The sequence below is a fragment of the Pinus tabuliformis genome, chromosome 6 (genome assembly GCF_031772625.1).
Source record: "Pinus tabuliformis cultivar Carrire ecotype Pingquan chromosome 6, CPIR1, whole genome shotgun sequence".
Lineage (NCBI taxonomy): Eukaryota > Viridiplantae > Streptophyta > Pinopsida > Pinales > Pinaceae > Pinus > Pinus tabuliformis.
The window spans coordinates 1097641242-1097660512 of record NC_142292.1 but is presented as its reverse complement, the minus strand read 5'-3'; the positions used below and the strand labels follow the sequence as shown (position 1 = coordinate 1097660512).

At 35.9% G+C, this 19271-nt stretch overlaps 1 protein-coding gene across 1 annotated transcript in view; it reads right to left on the bottom strand.

Moving 5' to 3' along the window:
* The window catches only part of LOC149262747 (Regulator of chromosome condensation (RCC1) family protein), a 352438-nt gene that overhangs the window by 57433 nt on the left and 275734 nt on the right, over nucleotides 1–19271 (bottom strand). Inside the window, exons 7-9 of the mRNA XM_089381793.1 lie at nucleotides 16532–16963; nucleotides 16185–16376; nucleotides 16021–16082 (exon numbers count right to left, since the gene is read on the bottom strand). Of these exons, the coding sequence (XP_089237919.1) occupies nucleotides 16021–16082; nucleotides 16185–16376; nucleotides 16532–16963 (686 nt within the window). The remainder of the gene's footprint in view (nucleotides 1–16020; nucleotides 16083–16184; nucleotides 16377–16531; nucleotides 16964–19271) is intronic.

Genomic DNA, 19271 nt, shown 5'->3' with positions numbered 1-19271 from the left:
AAAACTTTGTAAGCCATGCTCATTTTTTCTCATGTGCTGCTTTACGAGATTCAGTAGAGAAATTAAAACTTTGCCTAGCATCCATACATATGAAGATAAAAGGATTAAAAGCACCTAAAAAATTGTAGATTTGCAATCACAGGTCACATCCTATGCCCAACAACACCTTTCCTCAGCAACAATGGGACTTATCGCAGAAGACACCTTCAGCTCTCACTTACATCAGATATGTTTCTCCATTCTACCTCAGACAGAATGGATAGAATGACTCTGATACCAACTTAATATGCACTCTTAATACAATTTAATACACACTCTTAATACGCACTCGCACACTCAAAGATCACAGAACACAAAATTCAAATCTCACATAACACAAAATGCAGATGTTTTGAACTTAAAACTCAAAGAATACTTCCTTCATATTATAGAAAAACTCGGAAATTTACAAGTGCCTTGAGTTGAGGCTCATGCTTCCTTATATAGGATGGACCCTCGGGGTGTTGCTCCAGCTTTGGAATCTTTCCCCTCCCCTAAGATATTTTTCATATCACATAAAATCTTAATGATATGATATAAAGTGGAGATTCTGACTGGGGGAATCCACGACAACCATAATGCATGTACTAAAAGGTTATATACAATAGATGTTTCTTCACGGAAGAAATCATATATGTACTAAAAGTTGATACACAGTGGATATTCCAATATCTTGAAACCCATGAAAGAAAAACTAAGTACAATGATTATTGACACAAAGGAGATTCCTTTTAGGGGAACCCTTGAAAGCCTAAAATAAAGTAAACTAGGTACAATGATTATCAACACATAGGAAATTCTTTTAAGGATAACCCTTGAAAGCCTAAAATAAAATCTCTTTGAAGATTTGGTCACCAACCTTTGGGGCTATGGTTAGAGTCATAGTCAGGATCATAGTCAGACTCATATCCTTCAATATACCTGTCAAGACTTAACCCAGGAAGTTGTTGTAACCATGATGGTTCCCTTCCGAAGCTAGCTGAAAAAGTTGAGAAACACATGAATGGATCTAGATTATTTGGGGGAATTACGACTTCACCAAAATAGTCAATTTCAATAGTAAAATTACAACTTTTAGGAGAAGCACTATCCTGGTTGATCTTCATGTTGGTGCCCTTATATAATAAATCGAATTCAAATATATCATATCTTTATGCTCCATCCTGCATGTCATTATACAAAATAGAAAGGGCAAACTGCTGACAAAGCCTGCCTTGATCTTCTTTTCTAGGAACACATGAAACAAGTAGGAGATTCATCTAACTACTCCAATGAATGAATGGAGACACGATGTCTTCATGATACACGATGATTGAAACTCTTTCATAGGCACGAGCATATTGAATAATGGCATAATAATCTATACATCTCAAATTAGGATCATAAATATAAACAAGTCTGTGATATGGATATCTTATTGCACCAAAATAAGCACGGTTATTGTTGATAGGTGCTAATGGAATATCATAGCTGTGTCTTGTGTCTGAGAGCCAAAACCATTTCTCAAGAATGATCTTCTAGATTTCCATGGGTAAAGACAGAATTTTTTCTAAAAGACAATCCACACAAAAAGAATAATGGCAGGAAGAGTGTAATGTAACTTGGGATTTGTTTTGGGAGTTTGATGAACATTCACCAAACTCAAAATTTTTAACTGCATATTCTGTCTGTATAATTGCTCCTTCTCTGGTCATTAAATCTGCAAGATAATTCTCTTTACCGACTTTATATATGATATCAAAATCATATCCATTAACCACAAAGACCATTTTAAAACTCCGGAATTACCTTGTTCTAATAACCTTTTGTTTTGCAACATTCCTTTCATGTGCCTGAGTTCTGTCTCAAAAATGAAGTGGACACTTTTAAGGAACTTGAATATTTTTATACCTTTCTTTACTACTAGAATTTCTTTATGGGAAGAAGGATAATTTTTTTCAGCTTCTGAGAATGTGCTAGAGGCATATGCACATACTTCTTCCTTTTTTCCATGTTTCTGCAATAAGATTGCTGCCCAACAATAATCTGAGGCATCTGTTTCAAGAATGAATGGTAGGTCACTGTGGGGAAGAGCCAAAGGTGGTAGCTGTTTGATTTTCTGCTTTATGTTTCTGACTGCTTTGGTCATCTGGTCATTCCAACTACTACCCTTTTTTAATATTTGTTGCAGAAGCTTTGTATCTGTGTCTTTCTCTGTATAAAATTGCCTGATGTAATTCAAACATCCTAAAAATCTTTGCACAATCTTAACACCTAGAAGATAGTCTGGAAAATTTGATAAAGAATTTAATACACGTGGTTGTAATTCTATTTTCCCTTGGGATGTGATTAAACCCAAGTACTCAATCCGGATTTGTGAAATGATGAACTTATTTGGGGAGGCAGAGAGAACTACACCATGCTTGAAAACAACCTGATAAAATTTCTCTAAGTGTTTCTTATGTTCACTAATATCTTTACTAAAAATTAGCAAATCATCTATGTAGACAATAATAAAAGAATAATATTTGAAAAGATCTTCCATTCTCTTTTGGAATTTTGATGGATTATTCTTCAAACCAAATGGCATAAATTTCCATTGAAACTGTCCTCTAGGAACCACGAATGCTGTTTTAAAATCTCTTGTGGATCATAATTTCCTTTTGCTCAACTCATTGCATTCTCACTCATTTTTTAGTTTGTCTCTTTCCATCAACTAAATGTCACATAAAAAAGTGATCCATTCTTTAAATCTATGATATTTATTCAAACATGGGTTGACACCATTCCCTTCCTCATAATATAATTGGTATGGATGAAAATGGAAAATGTAAGGATTATCAAAGTTCCCAAAACTCCAAAATTCAATAGATTATGGCCTTCATAAGATTACAACATTCCGATCTCTCTATATATTTTTAGACAATTTGACGCCCATAATTTAGGAAATGTATTCAGTGGGTTACTGATAATTTGAGCATTACTATTTTTTAACATATATCCCTTATCGAATAGATTTCAATTATATGGTAGAGGTTGGCAAGTATAATAATTTAAATAAGCTCTTTAAGTGAATGTTACCCACCAAAAAGTGGCTAATCCATTGGAGAAAAAATTTCTTCTCCTTGGAAAGATAGCCAACCAACAACTCTATATGATCAACACATAACATGATGCAAGAATCCTCCACATCTTTTTTTGGTCACATTTCTCTATCCCATCCAACATCCCTTCTTGAGGGAAAGTGGGTCATCCATCGACAAATACTTTAATCATTTTGCAATCATGTCCTTTCACTTAAGGTTATGGGCATATTAATATGGATCAAGGAGCAAACTGGATAATTAGCCTATCTAGATTATACTCGTATTCCCTCACTTCACCTTAGGAAGTTAGTCTTTGACTCTAGTCCAATAAGATCTCCTCTGAGGCCTTAGGATTTTAGGAAGGGCATTATTGAGGAGACACTGATTTAAGTAGCATGTTAAAGATATTACATACTTGCCACTTTCCATATTTCCCCCTTATTCATCTCCATTCTTCAAGCTGGTGGTGATTAGTCATTAGGATTGGCACTTTTCATGCTCATCCTTAGTTCCGGCCTGAAAAACGTATCTATGGAGGTTGATGTAGTTAAAAGAAAGATAAAAGTATAAGAAAGCCATATTGAAAGAAAAATATATAATGCAAAATATGGTTGAGACATTTGTTTAGCACGTGGACAAAAGCCTAGCATGAGCTCTACCTCCCTCATTAGCCATCACCTAGTTCTTCAAGAACAGGATGATTTATTTGTAAAAATAATTCTTATATTTTCCCAACCTTTTCACTCATCCTAAATGAATAATGGAAAATATTAAAAGCAAGCTTGGGCTCTTGAGCTATGCAACCAAATAAAGGAAAATTGTAAAGAAGTAAAAGGCACACAAGAGGGGTGGAAAAACCAAGTCAAGGAAAGGGGTAACTCATGCATCCATGATTTCTCCCTCCTTACATCTATACACTCAAGATATTGGACCTCCATTAGATGCACACATGGATATGGCACCTTGCCCTAAAGTCTTTCCCACTCCATGAGCACCATCTTTCACACACACACACATGAATTGACGGGATGACTTGGGACATGACTCTTCACCTTGGGGGATGGAAACACCTAATAGGTTTACCAACCTAATTATCCCTAACATAAGGAGGTAACTTGTTTAAGGGATTTGATTTAGTTAGATATTTGAAGGTGCGCTTTGTGTGAAGTATTTGTGTGCCCCTAACATTAGGTATGGTTCACTATGATGCATTTATGATTATTGTTGATTTCACTTGATATTGAAAGCGTTTTGTTAGGTGGTCTTATCATAATAACAAAGGCCTCATGAGAAGTGATTTTCATCCCTTGCAACAATATTCTAAAGGTCATTTTACCCATTCCACAAAGAAAATATGACCCTCTTAATGTAGCATTGCCGCTCCGGAGCAGAGTGGTGGGATGTGAGGTGGTTCCACATGGTACTTGACACTCTAGATTACCCTAGATGTTGAAACACCAAGACACTAAGGCTTGGTGTTGAACTTATTGACGATGTGCCCATATAGACCTAGGACGCCCCTAGGCTGGCCTTGACATTGTATGATGGGCATTGTTTGTTTCATATCCTGGATGATGATGGTTATCCTTGAGGTGACATGGGACGGATTGCACATCACTTATTGACCCCAACACTCAAGAACTATGGTGTCATCACCCCTTTTTCCCTCAAAAAGTTGACATAGTGCACCTTGGTGATGACATCATGGATTTGGAGGCACTTTGGAGGTATACCCATGGACTTTGAGCTACTTCTTAGATTATGGAGCACTTGTGACCTATTTTTCATTTGATTGTGGCATTTTGAGCTCCTTAATAGGATGACATCATAGTGGAGGAGGCATTTCTCCGACATGTGTGGGCTATTATGGCATTATGTGTCATGTTTTTGAGCTATTGTGAAGTTAGCTTGTAACCTCCCATTTGTTGAACACTCAAACAAGATTGAATTTGGAATTTTACTTGTAAATTTGTAAAAATAAGGGTTGCAAACCTCATATAAATGGAGGCTAGCCTTAATTCATTTTCATCATCACACATTCATCACTCTTCTCTAGCAAAAGAGCGTGAATTAGTCCTTTTTCGCTACTTGGGAAAGATGTGACTTTTCTATGGTGCAAATTTCTATTTGAGATGGAATTTGACATGGACATGATTTTTTGAGATTAAAAGAAGCATTTCTTTGGATAATTTTGTAAGTTTCATGCTTTATATTCTATATTTTGAATATTGTATGTGTGAAGTAGGGTTTCTATTTTATATCATGACTAAATGCTAAATCTATGTTGAAATCTTGCTCCATTATAGGATGCAGAATTGTTCTCTTTGAAGTATATAATGAAACTCTGATTGTGCATTCCTTGTATTTAATTTCTCCCCTCACAAGGAAAATGGTTAGATTTTAAAAGTGGATGCCATAGTCATCCCCCCCTTACTCCATCAAACGATTCACATTGAATTTAGCCCCAAAATACTCCAGTAAGCCCATTTAAGATAAGCCACTAATTATAAGTTGTGTTGATAACTCTCTAAATTAATAAAAGCTCCCTTTTCCTTTGTTATTAGATGTCTAAGGTTAGCAACTAGGGTTTTAGAGTAGAAAATTGCATAACAGTGAATTTGTGTTGGATGTTTATGGTTCATAAATTAGGAATTACATCAATAAATAATACAAAAGAAAAATCTAACATTGTTACATGGTTCAACCTCCTCGTTTAGGGTTGATGTTATCCCTATTTTTTGTTTATGCATATTTTTCAGCCATAAAATTCCATTTATAAACTCTAATCCTAGTGTCTATTGGAAGGTCTTGCTCCCTCTTTGTTGAAAATCCTTGAGAACTATTTCCTTGGTTGTTATATGACATCATGTACCCTATCATTGCAAATCAGTAAAACCATAACTTATCACAACCATTCTTTTAGTCTTGGACTAGAGTACTTGAATATTGACATAGAATATCAAGGCCTTTCTAGGCTCCAATAGTAATTATTCCATTTATTAGACCTAATATCTATCATATTGAGCCATAGTAACTAAATATCTTTTAGATGATTTAGAGAAGCCCGCCTTGTGGTAAGACCACTAAAGAGTAGGAGAGAGTTTGTTGAGGTCACAGTGCAACTCTTTCTATTATTGCCATAAAGTTTAGTTCTACCCAATGGTCTTTGCACTAGACTTGCTATATTTTGTAACAATATTGACCTACAATAAATATTTTTGAAATAGGTCAAATGAAAAGTTATCATTGTGGCTTTGTGAACCATGAAAATAATGCAAATCTTATGGAGGAGATCAAAATGGATAAATTGGAAGGGCTTATATATTTCATTCATTAAGGATAAAAACCCAAGATTAAATGATTAATCTTTTAAATTTTATGAAGATTATTTTGAATTGGAAAATGGAATTACCTAATTATTAGTAACAAGATTTGTTCGTAACCTAAGCAGACACATCATTGTTTATTCAAATAAAATCAATGTAATGCAAGCCAATAACAAAAGTATCAAACCTAGATTGAAGTTGGTAAAATAAAAAATTTATAACCCGAAAAAATACATGTAACCACAAGCTATATACAAAACTAATAACTATAAACTATATATTATATTATGACAAAAAACAGGAAAATTTACTTAGCATATATATATGTTTAAGCCAAATATGTATGTTTTTGCTTTTGATTAATATAAAAAAAAATGACAAGATACATACCAAAAGGCAATAGACACACTTTCGAATGAATGTTCTTCAAAGTGCAATACTATAAGAAAAGTATTAAATCTAAAGTTAAAATGCATTGCTAACTATATATTTGATTGTCTAAGTTGTTTCTAACACAATGTGGCATATTCCGTCTAAAATGTATTAAAATCAACAAAATTTAAAAATTACTAATTGAAAAAACATATATAACCGCTATTTATATAAAAAACTAATATTTTGAGACAACACTTGCAATCACAAGCCATATAATATATCAATAAAATTTAAAAATTACTAATTGAAAAAACATATATAACCGTAATTTATATAAAAACTAATATTTTGAGACAACACTTGTAATGACAAGCCATATAATATATCATTGCAAGTAATCAACCTAAATCCATTTTAACTTCGGATCTACTAAGCACAAAGAGAGATCAAATATCTTTCCACTCTAAAAGAAATTTTCATATCAAGGGATTTGATCCCTCTCAACACTTAGTAAATCCAAAGTTAAGATGGATCTAGGTTGGTTTAACTTTCCCATTTAAATAGGGTATATTCCACATGAATACCATGGGCCATTTTTATTTTTATAGGGTTATTTTTTTTGTTAATTTTTTTTAACTTTTTATTTATTTTTTAATTTATTTTTATTATTATGATAGAGCTAAAATATTTACATTACATTAAATTTAAATTAAATTTTTATTTTTAAGTAATTTGACTTCGTCAAAATGTTAAACATTACATTACATCTCTACCATACTACGTTGGACAACGCTCAATAAGAAAAAGTTGCTCAAAATATATATCTTGCTATCTTATTATCTCAATCCCTACAATAGCTATAAATAGCAAATATACACGAATTTGCAGATATAATATTACAACAAAAAGTTACTACTAACCTCCTTATAAGTATTCTAGGTTTTACTATATAAATTAAGTCGCATGCCAAAATCATTACTTCAAATAAAATAAATGATAAATTAAAAGATTAATATAAACTCATTATTTATCTCCACTAAAATATAACTATTCATATAAATTTATTTTCCATGATATTTAGAAGCCTTTGTTTTTTTAAATGTATTACCTATTTATGAACAAAATGTTTGTTTGTGTAAAAACTTAATTAAAAATAACATTATTTGAGAAGTTATAGTTACATCATAATAAAAATACATAATCGAACGTTAAAATGAATTTCTTAGTATATATTGGACCATTTAAATTATATATCTCATTATAAAGTTTTTCTCATATAAATTTATTTTTCAAAATATTTATTTAAAAACCTTAAAAAATACTAAATTTTTTCTTAACCTCGGTTTTCTACATACTTATTATATCATGGATTTTAACACAAAGTATGATGGACAAACAAACAAGATAACTTCTTTATATATGGCCAATCTTGCCACTTGAGGCATGTTACCCACCACCTTTGGGTAGTTTATATAGGAGAAAAAAATTATCCTAGATGATCCTCAACCAACAACCAATAGCCCCTTGCAACCACCAGATAGCTCAATGTGCCATTGCCTTTGCCACCTAAGCCATCCATGTGATCCCTCAACCACTCGTCATGATTGTATGTTTGACGGTGGGCCTCCCGACCCCGAAGGTATGGCTTTTCATTGGTGTAGTTGAGTAATTTTCCTTACTTGTCATGGGCACTTTTGGGCATGGATTGGTGGGAGGATTCAACAGAAAGAGTGGGTTAGGCCTGTATTCTTGTCTCCACTGTCCGATTCCACTGTTACCCTTGTATCCTAGTTCCGTGAGATCTCCTTTACTAGCCATTAGCTTTAGGGTTGGCACTACATGAGAAATCACGATTTTGGTTGCGTGGTCCCGCTTCCCAATACCACCTACATCATTCCCCTTCCACTCATTTAAGCCCCATTCATTTATTTTCCTATCCGGGTCCACATGTTTCCACTGGGTCCACATAGGGTTAGCCTCCCCTTCCCCTTGTTCACACCTTGGGTCGGGCCTAGGACGATACCCCAGAGGTTGATGCAGCGAAAAAGAAAAAAAACATAATTTGGCCTCTCTCAATAAGAAATGTACCACAAAATGCAAAAGATGGCCATGATATACAAATTTAGCACGTGGGAAAAAGCCAAACATGAACTCCACCCCTTACCCATGACCATCATCCTAGTTCCTAGGGGCCCTAAATGAGCCCCCACCATAATTAAGGAACCCTTGGTGGGAAATGAACTGCCTCACCTTAAAAGGGTATCCACTGTTACATATTACACATCATGCTCTCATCCCCCGGAGCCCCGAGTAGTTATGAAGAAAAATTGGTCAAAGGAAAAAGGCATATGAAGAAGGGTGGAAAAACAAAGGTCGAGGTAACTCATATACCACGATTCGCTGCCTCCTACACTCATATACCCAGGTGTGGGATTTACCTATTACAACTACCCTTGTACCATGACATGTGGTTTGGATGATTCCCCTGATCCCCACTCCGCCTCATTATTATATCATCTGCCACCTACCATTTAAGGGATGTACCATGGACATGTCACCCCTTTAGAGGTTGAAACCACCTAATAGGGTCCTTGGTTAACCCCCTATTGAGCTTGGAGACACTTGTACATGCCAAAGCCCACTATGGCACCATGAAGTGCCCCATTGATTCCATGACTTGTAAGCTCTTTTACTTTATTATTCTAATGATTTGTTATATTGGAGGGCAAGGGGACGTATTGGATCTTATGCAAGATTGTAGGTGGGTCTCCATTTGGGGCTTGGTCTCCCTATACAGGGTCCTAGCCCTCCAGAGGGCCACATTGGCACTTATAGGGTGAGCGTTGAGAGCCATGGGCCTCCATCATAGCAGAGAGTACTTCATGGATCCCCAACACCACTCGTGGATTGCTCGTGTTCAACCTTTTGGATGGCGATGATGCACCTTGTTCACCCTGCCCAACCAGCTCCACACATGCACCATACATTTGGCAGACGTTCCAGGGTTTAGAAGATGTCTCCCGCTGCAAAGGGAGGGCTTATGTCATCATCCTAGCCCTTACAAATGGATAACATGCATTTCCAATCCACTTGGAGACCCATGAGGGTGTCCTTGTGCCCCCACACCTACTTGGGAGCACCATAGGTTCTTGCTTGGAAAACAAGGGACAAACCCCTTGAGGCTTGTCCACTATGTTGTGAGTCATTTTCACATCATGACACTCCTTGGACTTCATTAGGCCTCTTCAAAGGCCCAACGACTCATTATGTTTAACATTTTGCCCTCTTGAGAGACTTATTTTTATGTTATTGAGCTATTTGGTGGGCTTGTTATCAAAAGTATTATTATTATGTACATTATTTTATTTTAGGGGCATTATTAGTCCATATTAGGCCATTCAAATTCATTAGAGATTGTATAAATATAAGAGATGCGATTCACTCTCTCATCATCACTTGGATTGGATTAATATCTCTTATGAGATTTTTCACACTTTTTGCTGGGTAAACTTCTTTCTTGATGCACTATGATGTTAAGATTTTCACTATTGTCTTTGGAGCGTCTTTCTAATGCAAAATTGATGAATGGATATACTCTCTCTCATGTAAGTCGAATTTTGATGCTATTCTTGTTATTTTACTGGTTTACTGCATGTATGGGTTCAAGTAAATGCGAAATTCTTCTAGGAACCTTGAATAAGTGATTTAATGCATGCATTGTACTTGAAGAGAGTGGGTGAATGTTCCTAGAGGCACCTCTTAGGTTGAAAGACCTCAAAACTTCATCTCTTCGGCAAATTTAAAGTATAAATCCCTATTGACCTAGTTGTTGCCATTGGAGACGCTAGCAAAGATCAATTAGGGCTCGTTAACACAAAAATTATTGATCTATGTGTGTATCTTGACTCCATTAAGCCCAAGAAATAAGGCATTGATTCTCATATCCCTTTGGATGGTCAAATTTCCCTTTCTTTTACTCACTTTTCCCAATTCTTGGCCTAATCACATAAGGTTTCCTAGGGCATCACACGAAATCTTTTGTAGCCATCCAAACACCTTGAAAATTGGTCCACAAATGCAATAGCATCTTGTCAAGGGGTCCTCCAAATTTGGGCACAATCCGACGGTGGAATCCTAAGATATCGCAAGCCCTAGCTCGAGGATCATTTCTCTCACTATGTTGATTTTGGGTTAGTATCCTCACTTGGATCATTGCATTCAAATTTCAAAAGAAAATTAGTTCTTTGATCCTATTTTCTTCCCTATTTAGGTCAAGCCCCTCTTTGGTCAATCAACTCCATACCCTTGACCTAGTTTCTCTGTGGTCCTGCAACTTTATAACTCAAATTCCATAAGGACTACATACAATCCATTTCTCCATAAGGATCCTTAAGTATAAGAAGCCCCTTGTTAGGGCATATCCTCCAACCCTAGGCCAAGGTATCCCCATGGCCCTTCTTAGAGAGCCCAACACATTGCTTCTCAAGCAAGCTATTTAATTGAGTCTCTCTTGTGAATAGGCTTTGCAAATCCTTCCTTATCTGATCATTGATCCATTCATTGTGATTCCTCTTATACCAAGTCTCCTCCCACCGGTAAAAGTCTGTAAAGAGCAGGGAGCCTTAACTGAGGTGACATTGGGCTATCGCTCCATTGTTGCCCCTTGACCTAGTAGTTTCTCTATATGATCCCCTCCTAAGACCCCTACTAGTTTGAGTGGTAACAAGGCATTTTACAATCGAACATACCAAACCTTTAAATACGATTCATCACATCAATGTGAGTACCATGTGCCAACCAATACCACGGGCTTCAAAACTAATTATGGTTTAACCTTTAAATGGACTTCATCACATAGATACTATGGATGAAAATTGTCCCCTTTGCTTGAAAAACAACAAATATGATTCTAGTTTTCTCTTGCCCAGGTAATTCCTTATTATAGATGAATATAATTCCTTGAGTATATGTTGCAACTATTTATACCTAAACATAATAATAGAGTTTTGAAATAAAGCAAAATATAAGATATTTAAATAATATAAAATATTCACCAACCTCAATATTCATGTTTTGGCTATATTTTGCCCCTAAAAATTACCCTAACATATCCCTTGCTTTGGATGGACTTCCTTATGAATTCTTTAAGGTGTAAAGATTGATGGTCTAGACATGTTGCTGACGCACATGAGATGTTCTATATAAGAATGTTGGGTGAGTTCTAGTATCAAAAGTTGATCAAGTTTATTCCTAGAAGTTTAGCAAGCTATTGTATTAGTGCATGGCAATTGATCACATTACTTATTGTACCTTGCAAGGCTCTTACTTTGAAGATCGTGACATAGATTGTTCATCATAAACAAACATGATTTATTCAAAGCATGTTTCTTACTTGATATGTTCCTAACTACATGAGAAAGTGAACATGGGCTAAGAACACTAGTAAAAAAAGGTTCTTAAAATTGATTTTCATAAGGCTTATGATAGGGTGGACTAATATTTCATTACATACATGCTTTCATTGCTAAGATTTGGTTAATGACTAGATTCAATGGTGAAAATGTTATTCTCTAACACTTCAGTGTTTTCTTTAGTCAATGGTGCTTTATTAGATAGAATTAATTTGCATAAACCATCAAGCAAGGCTGCCTTTGCCTCCTTATATGTGTTTCCCTAACGATGCCCTGAGCCACTAGTTTGAACCTTCTACAACCCAAGGTCAAATTAATGGCATCTCTAATCTAGGGGGAATGTCGTTATTAACAACCACTTTGCTTATGCTTATCTTCTCACTCTTGATTTCTATGACTCGTGGATGGAGGACTAGAATGTCTCAACACATTCAACATTATTGTTGAGGCAATGGTTAGTAATTCCAAGATGAACTATTAGTTGATTAATGCTGAAGGCAAATTTCCATGGTTGAAGCAACCTTGGCACCACATGCATGATGGTAATATTCTATGTTAATTAGAAATGCCCTTTGGGATTAAACTTTCACTAGACCCACCTATATGGGAATGGTGTCGAAAAGGACAATATAAGGTACAAAAAGTGGATATTTAGAGACCTTCCTATAACTACCAATATAGGTCATTGAGAAAATTATACCAGGTCTTCATATTTATTATGTTTCTTGTAGCTACTCATTTTAGTTGTTTGACAAAAATATGTTGGAGTACATGAACATTACCAATTATTTAGGATGACTACTATTTATAGTAGGTGTTTACACATATGATGACATGTGGCAATGACAGAGTAGTGACTAAGTTGTGACATGGCACCTACTTCCTTATCCTCCTCCTACATGTGTGCACTTCCCTTCCATTTTTGGAGATAACCTTATCCTCTTATCCTTTTATTCTTGGAAACCTTATCTCCAAATATTTAGTCCTAATTTTGGAGTATTGTTATATTTTAGAGTTAGGAGTTGAACGTGCAAGTTCTTTCTCCAATTCTCGCTTATTTTTAACTGATCCTATCCTTAGTAAACTCTATTATTGCCTCCACCTCCATTTTTGGGGCTAGTTAACTAACACTAAAAAGTTGTTTTTTGCTTTTTATGCATGCACTAACTTGAACCCCAACCTAATGTGCATTGATCCTCTCTCCTAGAGAGTGTTATAAATATGTACTAATGGCATTGGATGCAATAACAAGAAATTCCATTGCTCTCTTTACCTCGTAATTCAAATTGGTCTCTTTGTCTCTTTAGTCAAAAGAGTGGTCTCTCATTCTCTCTTCTTTCTCATCTCAAGCTTGACTTGCTAATGTTGCTTATTTTTCACAACTAGAATTTTATGTGGTCATGATCAAAATCTAACAAAATACTAAGGAGCTTCTAGTGGTCCAAGTTTTGGCGTAATCACTCACTTCCTTTAGTGCCCTAAAAAGTCTGTACTTGATCTAAACAAAAATGTAGGTCAGGACTTATATATCGAACTTTAAGGCATTGTCTTATTGGCCAAATGCATTGTTAGATGTCTTTTGATAATGAAACTTGGAAATTATTGCTTAAACATTTCCATTTCCAATGGGAAAGAGTAGGACGAGATCATTGATCACCTTTTGCTCAATGATATCATCATTGCTCTAGAGCATTTCAGAATTGAAGGATTCCCCATGTTACAAAGTATCAAGGAAGCTTGGAAGAAAATGGACTAACATTCTCGTCATTCAAGTGGTCTTAGGAGATGATTAGATCTGACTTGTCATTATCTCTGCACATGGATGTTCAGCAGTATATTCTTGCTTATGTCGATCCAAAAGAGGTTCTCCAAGAAAGTGATTTTCAGCACTAGAAAACTCTAGGATGAGGACAATACAAACAAAATATATTTACTCCAAGCCTTGTTTTGCAAGATTAAGATGAGTAAGTATGAGAAACCATCTGGATCTAGTCACATTTCTCTCAAAGATAAGTTGAATAGAAGTTCAAGCCTTTTCGAAGAAAAATAAAAATGTGTGAATTTCTTCCGTACAATGTGGTCTTTTAGGGTCTCCTATAGTGTGCGAGCCTCTGTATGGTTGCTAGTCTTCTAGGGCCTGCCCTTTAAGGAATGCATGCCTCAGTGAAGATTTATTGGTAATACTTGTTTGCATTGTCGTCAGATTTAGACTGCCATTTATTTTATAATTGTATCGCTGCTCGTGAATGTTGGAGCTTCTTTCATCCTCCAGATATTTTCTTTAATAAAGTCCATTGGAAAGAAGCAATTAGGTAATGTTGACTCCATTGGTCCTTTCCAATGTAGAGGGGTTTGGCACTGTATTTTAGTGGTCATTTTGTACAGTGTACTGAAGCTGCAGTGTGAAGGATTTATCCATAGGTTATCCTCTTTTGTGCCATTCCATGACCTTGAGTTGAAAGATCTATCTATGCATTTCAAAGTGAAGTGTGTTCTTTTAAGGGATGTGGATGGTTGCTCCATCAAGGCACAATGTGATCTAAAGGATTTTCTTTTGACCTTTATGTATTTGCCCATTTTATTGTCATTGTACCTTATTTTCTATTAATACAAGTAGATTTTTCAAATAAACAAAAAAATAAGAACTCTTTTTTCTTGTTAAAGTCAGACCTCTATTAATGAGTAAGAAAACAATTATGTAAACGCAATGTCCCATCTTGCTTGGAAACACTAAGAGAATACAGCTGTCCTTCCCTGAAATTTCTCTTTCAATGTGTTCAAATGGTGAATATGCTAAAACAAAAATATGAACTTGCTCGCGTCATACAACCAAATTATCATGCCTTGACTGTGAAAGGCACCATGAAGCATGCTCATACCGGTTGTGTTGATGAAACAAAATAAGTAATATACTGCAGATGCTAGCTGTATATGTTGTGTTTCCATCATAGGTTATTTCTGGTGATAATAGTTATGTTATTTGCATTTTAAGGGGTTGGCCACAACACACATTATTCATGTCTAAATACAACCATGCAATTTTTTTATCATAGTAATAAGATAAACAAAAAACAGTATAAATCACATAAATCAAAGGCAAGCCTTATGCTACCAAGTACTCATTTTATTTAGGTGAGCTTGTTCCGGGCAGGTCTGGCACCTGTCAGAAGGCCTCCTAAAGGCCCTTCCCAGGGGTGCATAAGGCTCACCTAAATCAAATGAGTACTTGGATGTTCTCCCTCTATAGAGATTATATTTATTACACCTTGTAGCAACCTTGAAGGGGACGGTGATATTTGGCACTTACATTGTAAAACATGCAATATTCCTTGAAATCGTTACTTACGATCAGAGAAATTTGTCAGAAATGAAAACAATATCAACAGAAATTTTGTTTGTTCCCATGGATCTGAATGCAAATTATGCTATGCACAAAACATAAAGAGAAGGATTGAAAAGAGATTAAAACGGTAAAGATACGTCTTTTTTGTGGTTCTGCACACATCACATCATAGACGTATATGATGAAGGGGCATTTCCAAGAAAAAACTCTGATCAATGTTGTGAATTTAATTATCTTACAATTATTCAACTGCTAAAAGTCTTAAAATACATCTGCAATGTGCAGATAACCCAAAAAGCCTAGGCAAACTTTACAGCTACTAGCCAAGATCAGCCAAGTTTCCCTATAAAATATGTGGGTGTAAAACATCAGCTCCAAGGAAAGGCTATTACATTCATTCCTCCAGGACTCATCTGTACCGAACTGACAGTTCTGCAGTTTGCTGTTTGACTTCCAGAGTCATCTATCATGCTCATCCTCCTCCTCGTCATATATACGGCCACCTCCATTCAGTTTCTGCTCTCTGCAGACTTTCCATGACAGTTAGAATGACACAAAAGTTTTCCTGTCTTCTAATGTATGTTTCTATTGTAACATTAAGAAACAATAAAAGCTAAAAGACTACCTCAATCTTTCACAAAGTCGTGCCAGTGCATCGGACCCAGTCCTTGATGCAATCTCTTCAATCTTTGGGGCACTTGACAAGGTAACACTGTCTGCAAGTTTAAACTCACACAGCTCCTTCAGTGAAAATGCATGAGTGAGTACAGCAGAGTGACCTCCCCCAGCAGCCAGCCTGCGTACTTCTCCAACACACCTACAGTAAACAAAACAAGGTGCTTCTTATTGCATATTGTAGTATGTACCCCTTCTGGCAGCCTTGGGAGCATATTATGAAACAATGACATTCTTGCAATGTCAGAGTAATCGACAGCACCAGCAACCACATTTTCAGCCAATGTGCCAACTTACCAATCAACAGGAGATGGATACCACGCATATGTTGTTTTCTCAGTAGCCGCCTGACCATAACTGTTATAGCCCCATCCAAGAATCCTCCCATCTTTCATAGAAACCAGTGTATGTGAATGACCGCATGTGACAAGTTGGACACCAATTGGTAGCACCAACATGGGGATATTGCGTAAGAACATTTCTGTATCATTAGCAATGCATGAAAGGAAACCATTTTGAGGACCCAGACCCAGTTGACCTGCCTGGCCACCACCCCATGCATACAATGATCCTTGCATAGTGACAGCACATGTATGAATACCACCACAAGCAATATCCTTGACTTTTATACCCTCCAGACCTACAACTCGCCGAGGCAACAATTCTTTGTTGTCATATTGAAGAGAGCGATGACCTAGCTGGCCCATGTGTCCTAGTCCCCATGTATAACTGCAAACCACGAGGACACCTTAAAGAAGATCAACTGACAAAACTAAATGAAGTTTACTGGAAAGCTCACCAGAAAAAAGTAGAATAATTTCATCGAGCAAATACAAAAATGTGATCAAAAGAAAATTAACAGAGGGAATAATATACATGATGATTTCAAGGAAGACCAACTGACACCGCTACATCACTCAAGTTACCAGGATGCCCACAGGCAAAAAGATTAGGATAATGTCATTGAGCAGAAGAAAATTAAAAAGGGAATAATATACATAGTACTTTAAAAATTAATAGTTTATGATGAACAATATGTCATTTCTTTCTAAATTGGAATCGTATTCAAGCAAAAAATAGACCTTGAAACTCCATCCATTTAAACTCCATTCTCCAACGAATAGGTGTGGAGGGTAAGTTTTTTAGATTGCATACTTTTGAATGGCCATGACATCAGATTCATGAATGTACGCACAAAAAGAATGAAATCATACAAGGGCATTACTTCAACTCAGTGAAAATCTCAGTGCAATCATAAACTGTTGATCGTGCATCTCTGGAATGTAATTGGTGCAAGTAAACTACGCAGAGCTAAACATAGGATGGAAGGTGATCAGAAGGGAGAGCTTAGTCACTCACTACACTGGTTGAAGTAGAAATAAAGCAGTTCAGTAGAGACTACTAAATTACTAGTGGCTTCCCTCATTCAGAATGTCCTCAAAACATTTGCATAGGTACGGCTGGCCTTTGGAAAAAGATCTATTACAGATTCAAAAGTACATGAACCAGCATGTTTCTGGGGGCATAAAGAACACAAACTTTTCAGCAAAGTCAAATGACATTTAATAAGCACAAATCAAACTCAAACTGATTAGTTCAAATTTCAAATGTCCATGTATTTGCATTTAATCTCTTTTGGCTTTAATTTTATTTATTTAATTTTCTTTTAAATTCTTCTTATTTATGTTTGAAGCTACCATATAAAGGATCGAGTCCTCCTTTGGTTTCTCTCAATTGGCTCTGCATGGCACATTCATTTAAACACAACAAATTTTATGTATGTCTTCCATTTTCTATAATGTTAATGATATGGCTATGGCTGAACTCATACAAGATAAAAATGTTATCCATGACTAATTTCTGATCTCTCTATATAAAAAGGAACTTATCTTCTATCTGGCAGCATTGCTTTCTGGGTGTGCCTCTACTGGCGTTCTCATCATTAACAAAATTCTGGTGCCATAATCTTTCTTAAGAGCCAATAATTTATGACTGAGATGTTCAAACTTCATTTTACCAAGTCCCCATGTCTTATAATTTACCCTAATATGATGTTAATTTTTGTAGCTTAGGTAGGTATTTCTGTACAGGCAACTTCATTTTACCAAGTCCCCATGTCTTATAATTTACCCTAATATGATGTTAATTTTTGTAGCTTAGGTAGGTATTTCTGTACAGGCCTTGTGTCTAGGCATGCAGAAGTCACCCACATTCTCCTTAGAACACTTGCTCAAGTGTGAGCAAGTTGCTGATGTAACTAGCCTAAGTCTAACTGAGGAAAACACACATATTAATATGTTGGCTTATTGAGCTAAAAGAAACTTGGGAAAAGTAAAATAATTTTTGTTAGTAAGCTTTAATCTTAGCCGTTGATCTTGTTGGAGAATGTAACTAGGTTCGGTCTTCATTATTGTATTTGAAGTCAAAATGTAATATACTTGTCAAAATAAAAGCAAAAAGAATTTTATTATTATTGAAATTGACTTATTAAAGCATGGGTTTCATGCTTGGGTCATTTGTCTTAGGTCAAGCCTCCATTGTAGGCTTTAGGTTATTATCAAAGTCAATTTGTTTATTGGTCAAAGACTCCTCCATCAAAGTCTCCTTGATCATCATCAAGTCAGCCTCCTCAAAGTCTCCTTCAAGTCAGCCTCAAAGGAATAGTCATCAAATGAACTCATGTCGGCCTACAACAAAGACACATCTCTTCATGATTCATGTCGGCTCATTTAGGATGGACATACCACTACATATACAATCTTGTGATCTTCACATTACACCAACTTAGTAGCTCGCATTTCAGAGAAAGTTTCAGTTCTGTGGAAAATTTCGGTGATCTCAGGACAGAAGTTCAGACAAAGGCATTTCAGAGTTTCGGTGGCATTACAGGGATGAGTTTAGATGATTTCGGTATAACCAAAGTTCGAGTGATGCTCCCACAATTTGGCGTTCTCACAGTTTGTTATTATACTCTCATAGTTTGGTAGTATGCTCCCATAGTTCGGTGCCACTTCAGTTCGATGTTACCACAGTGAGG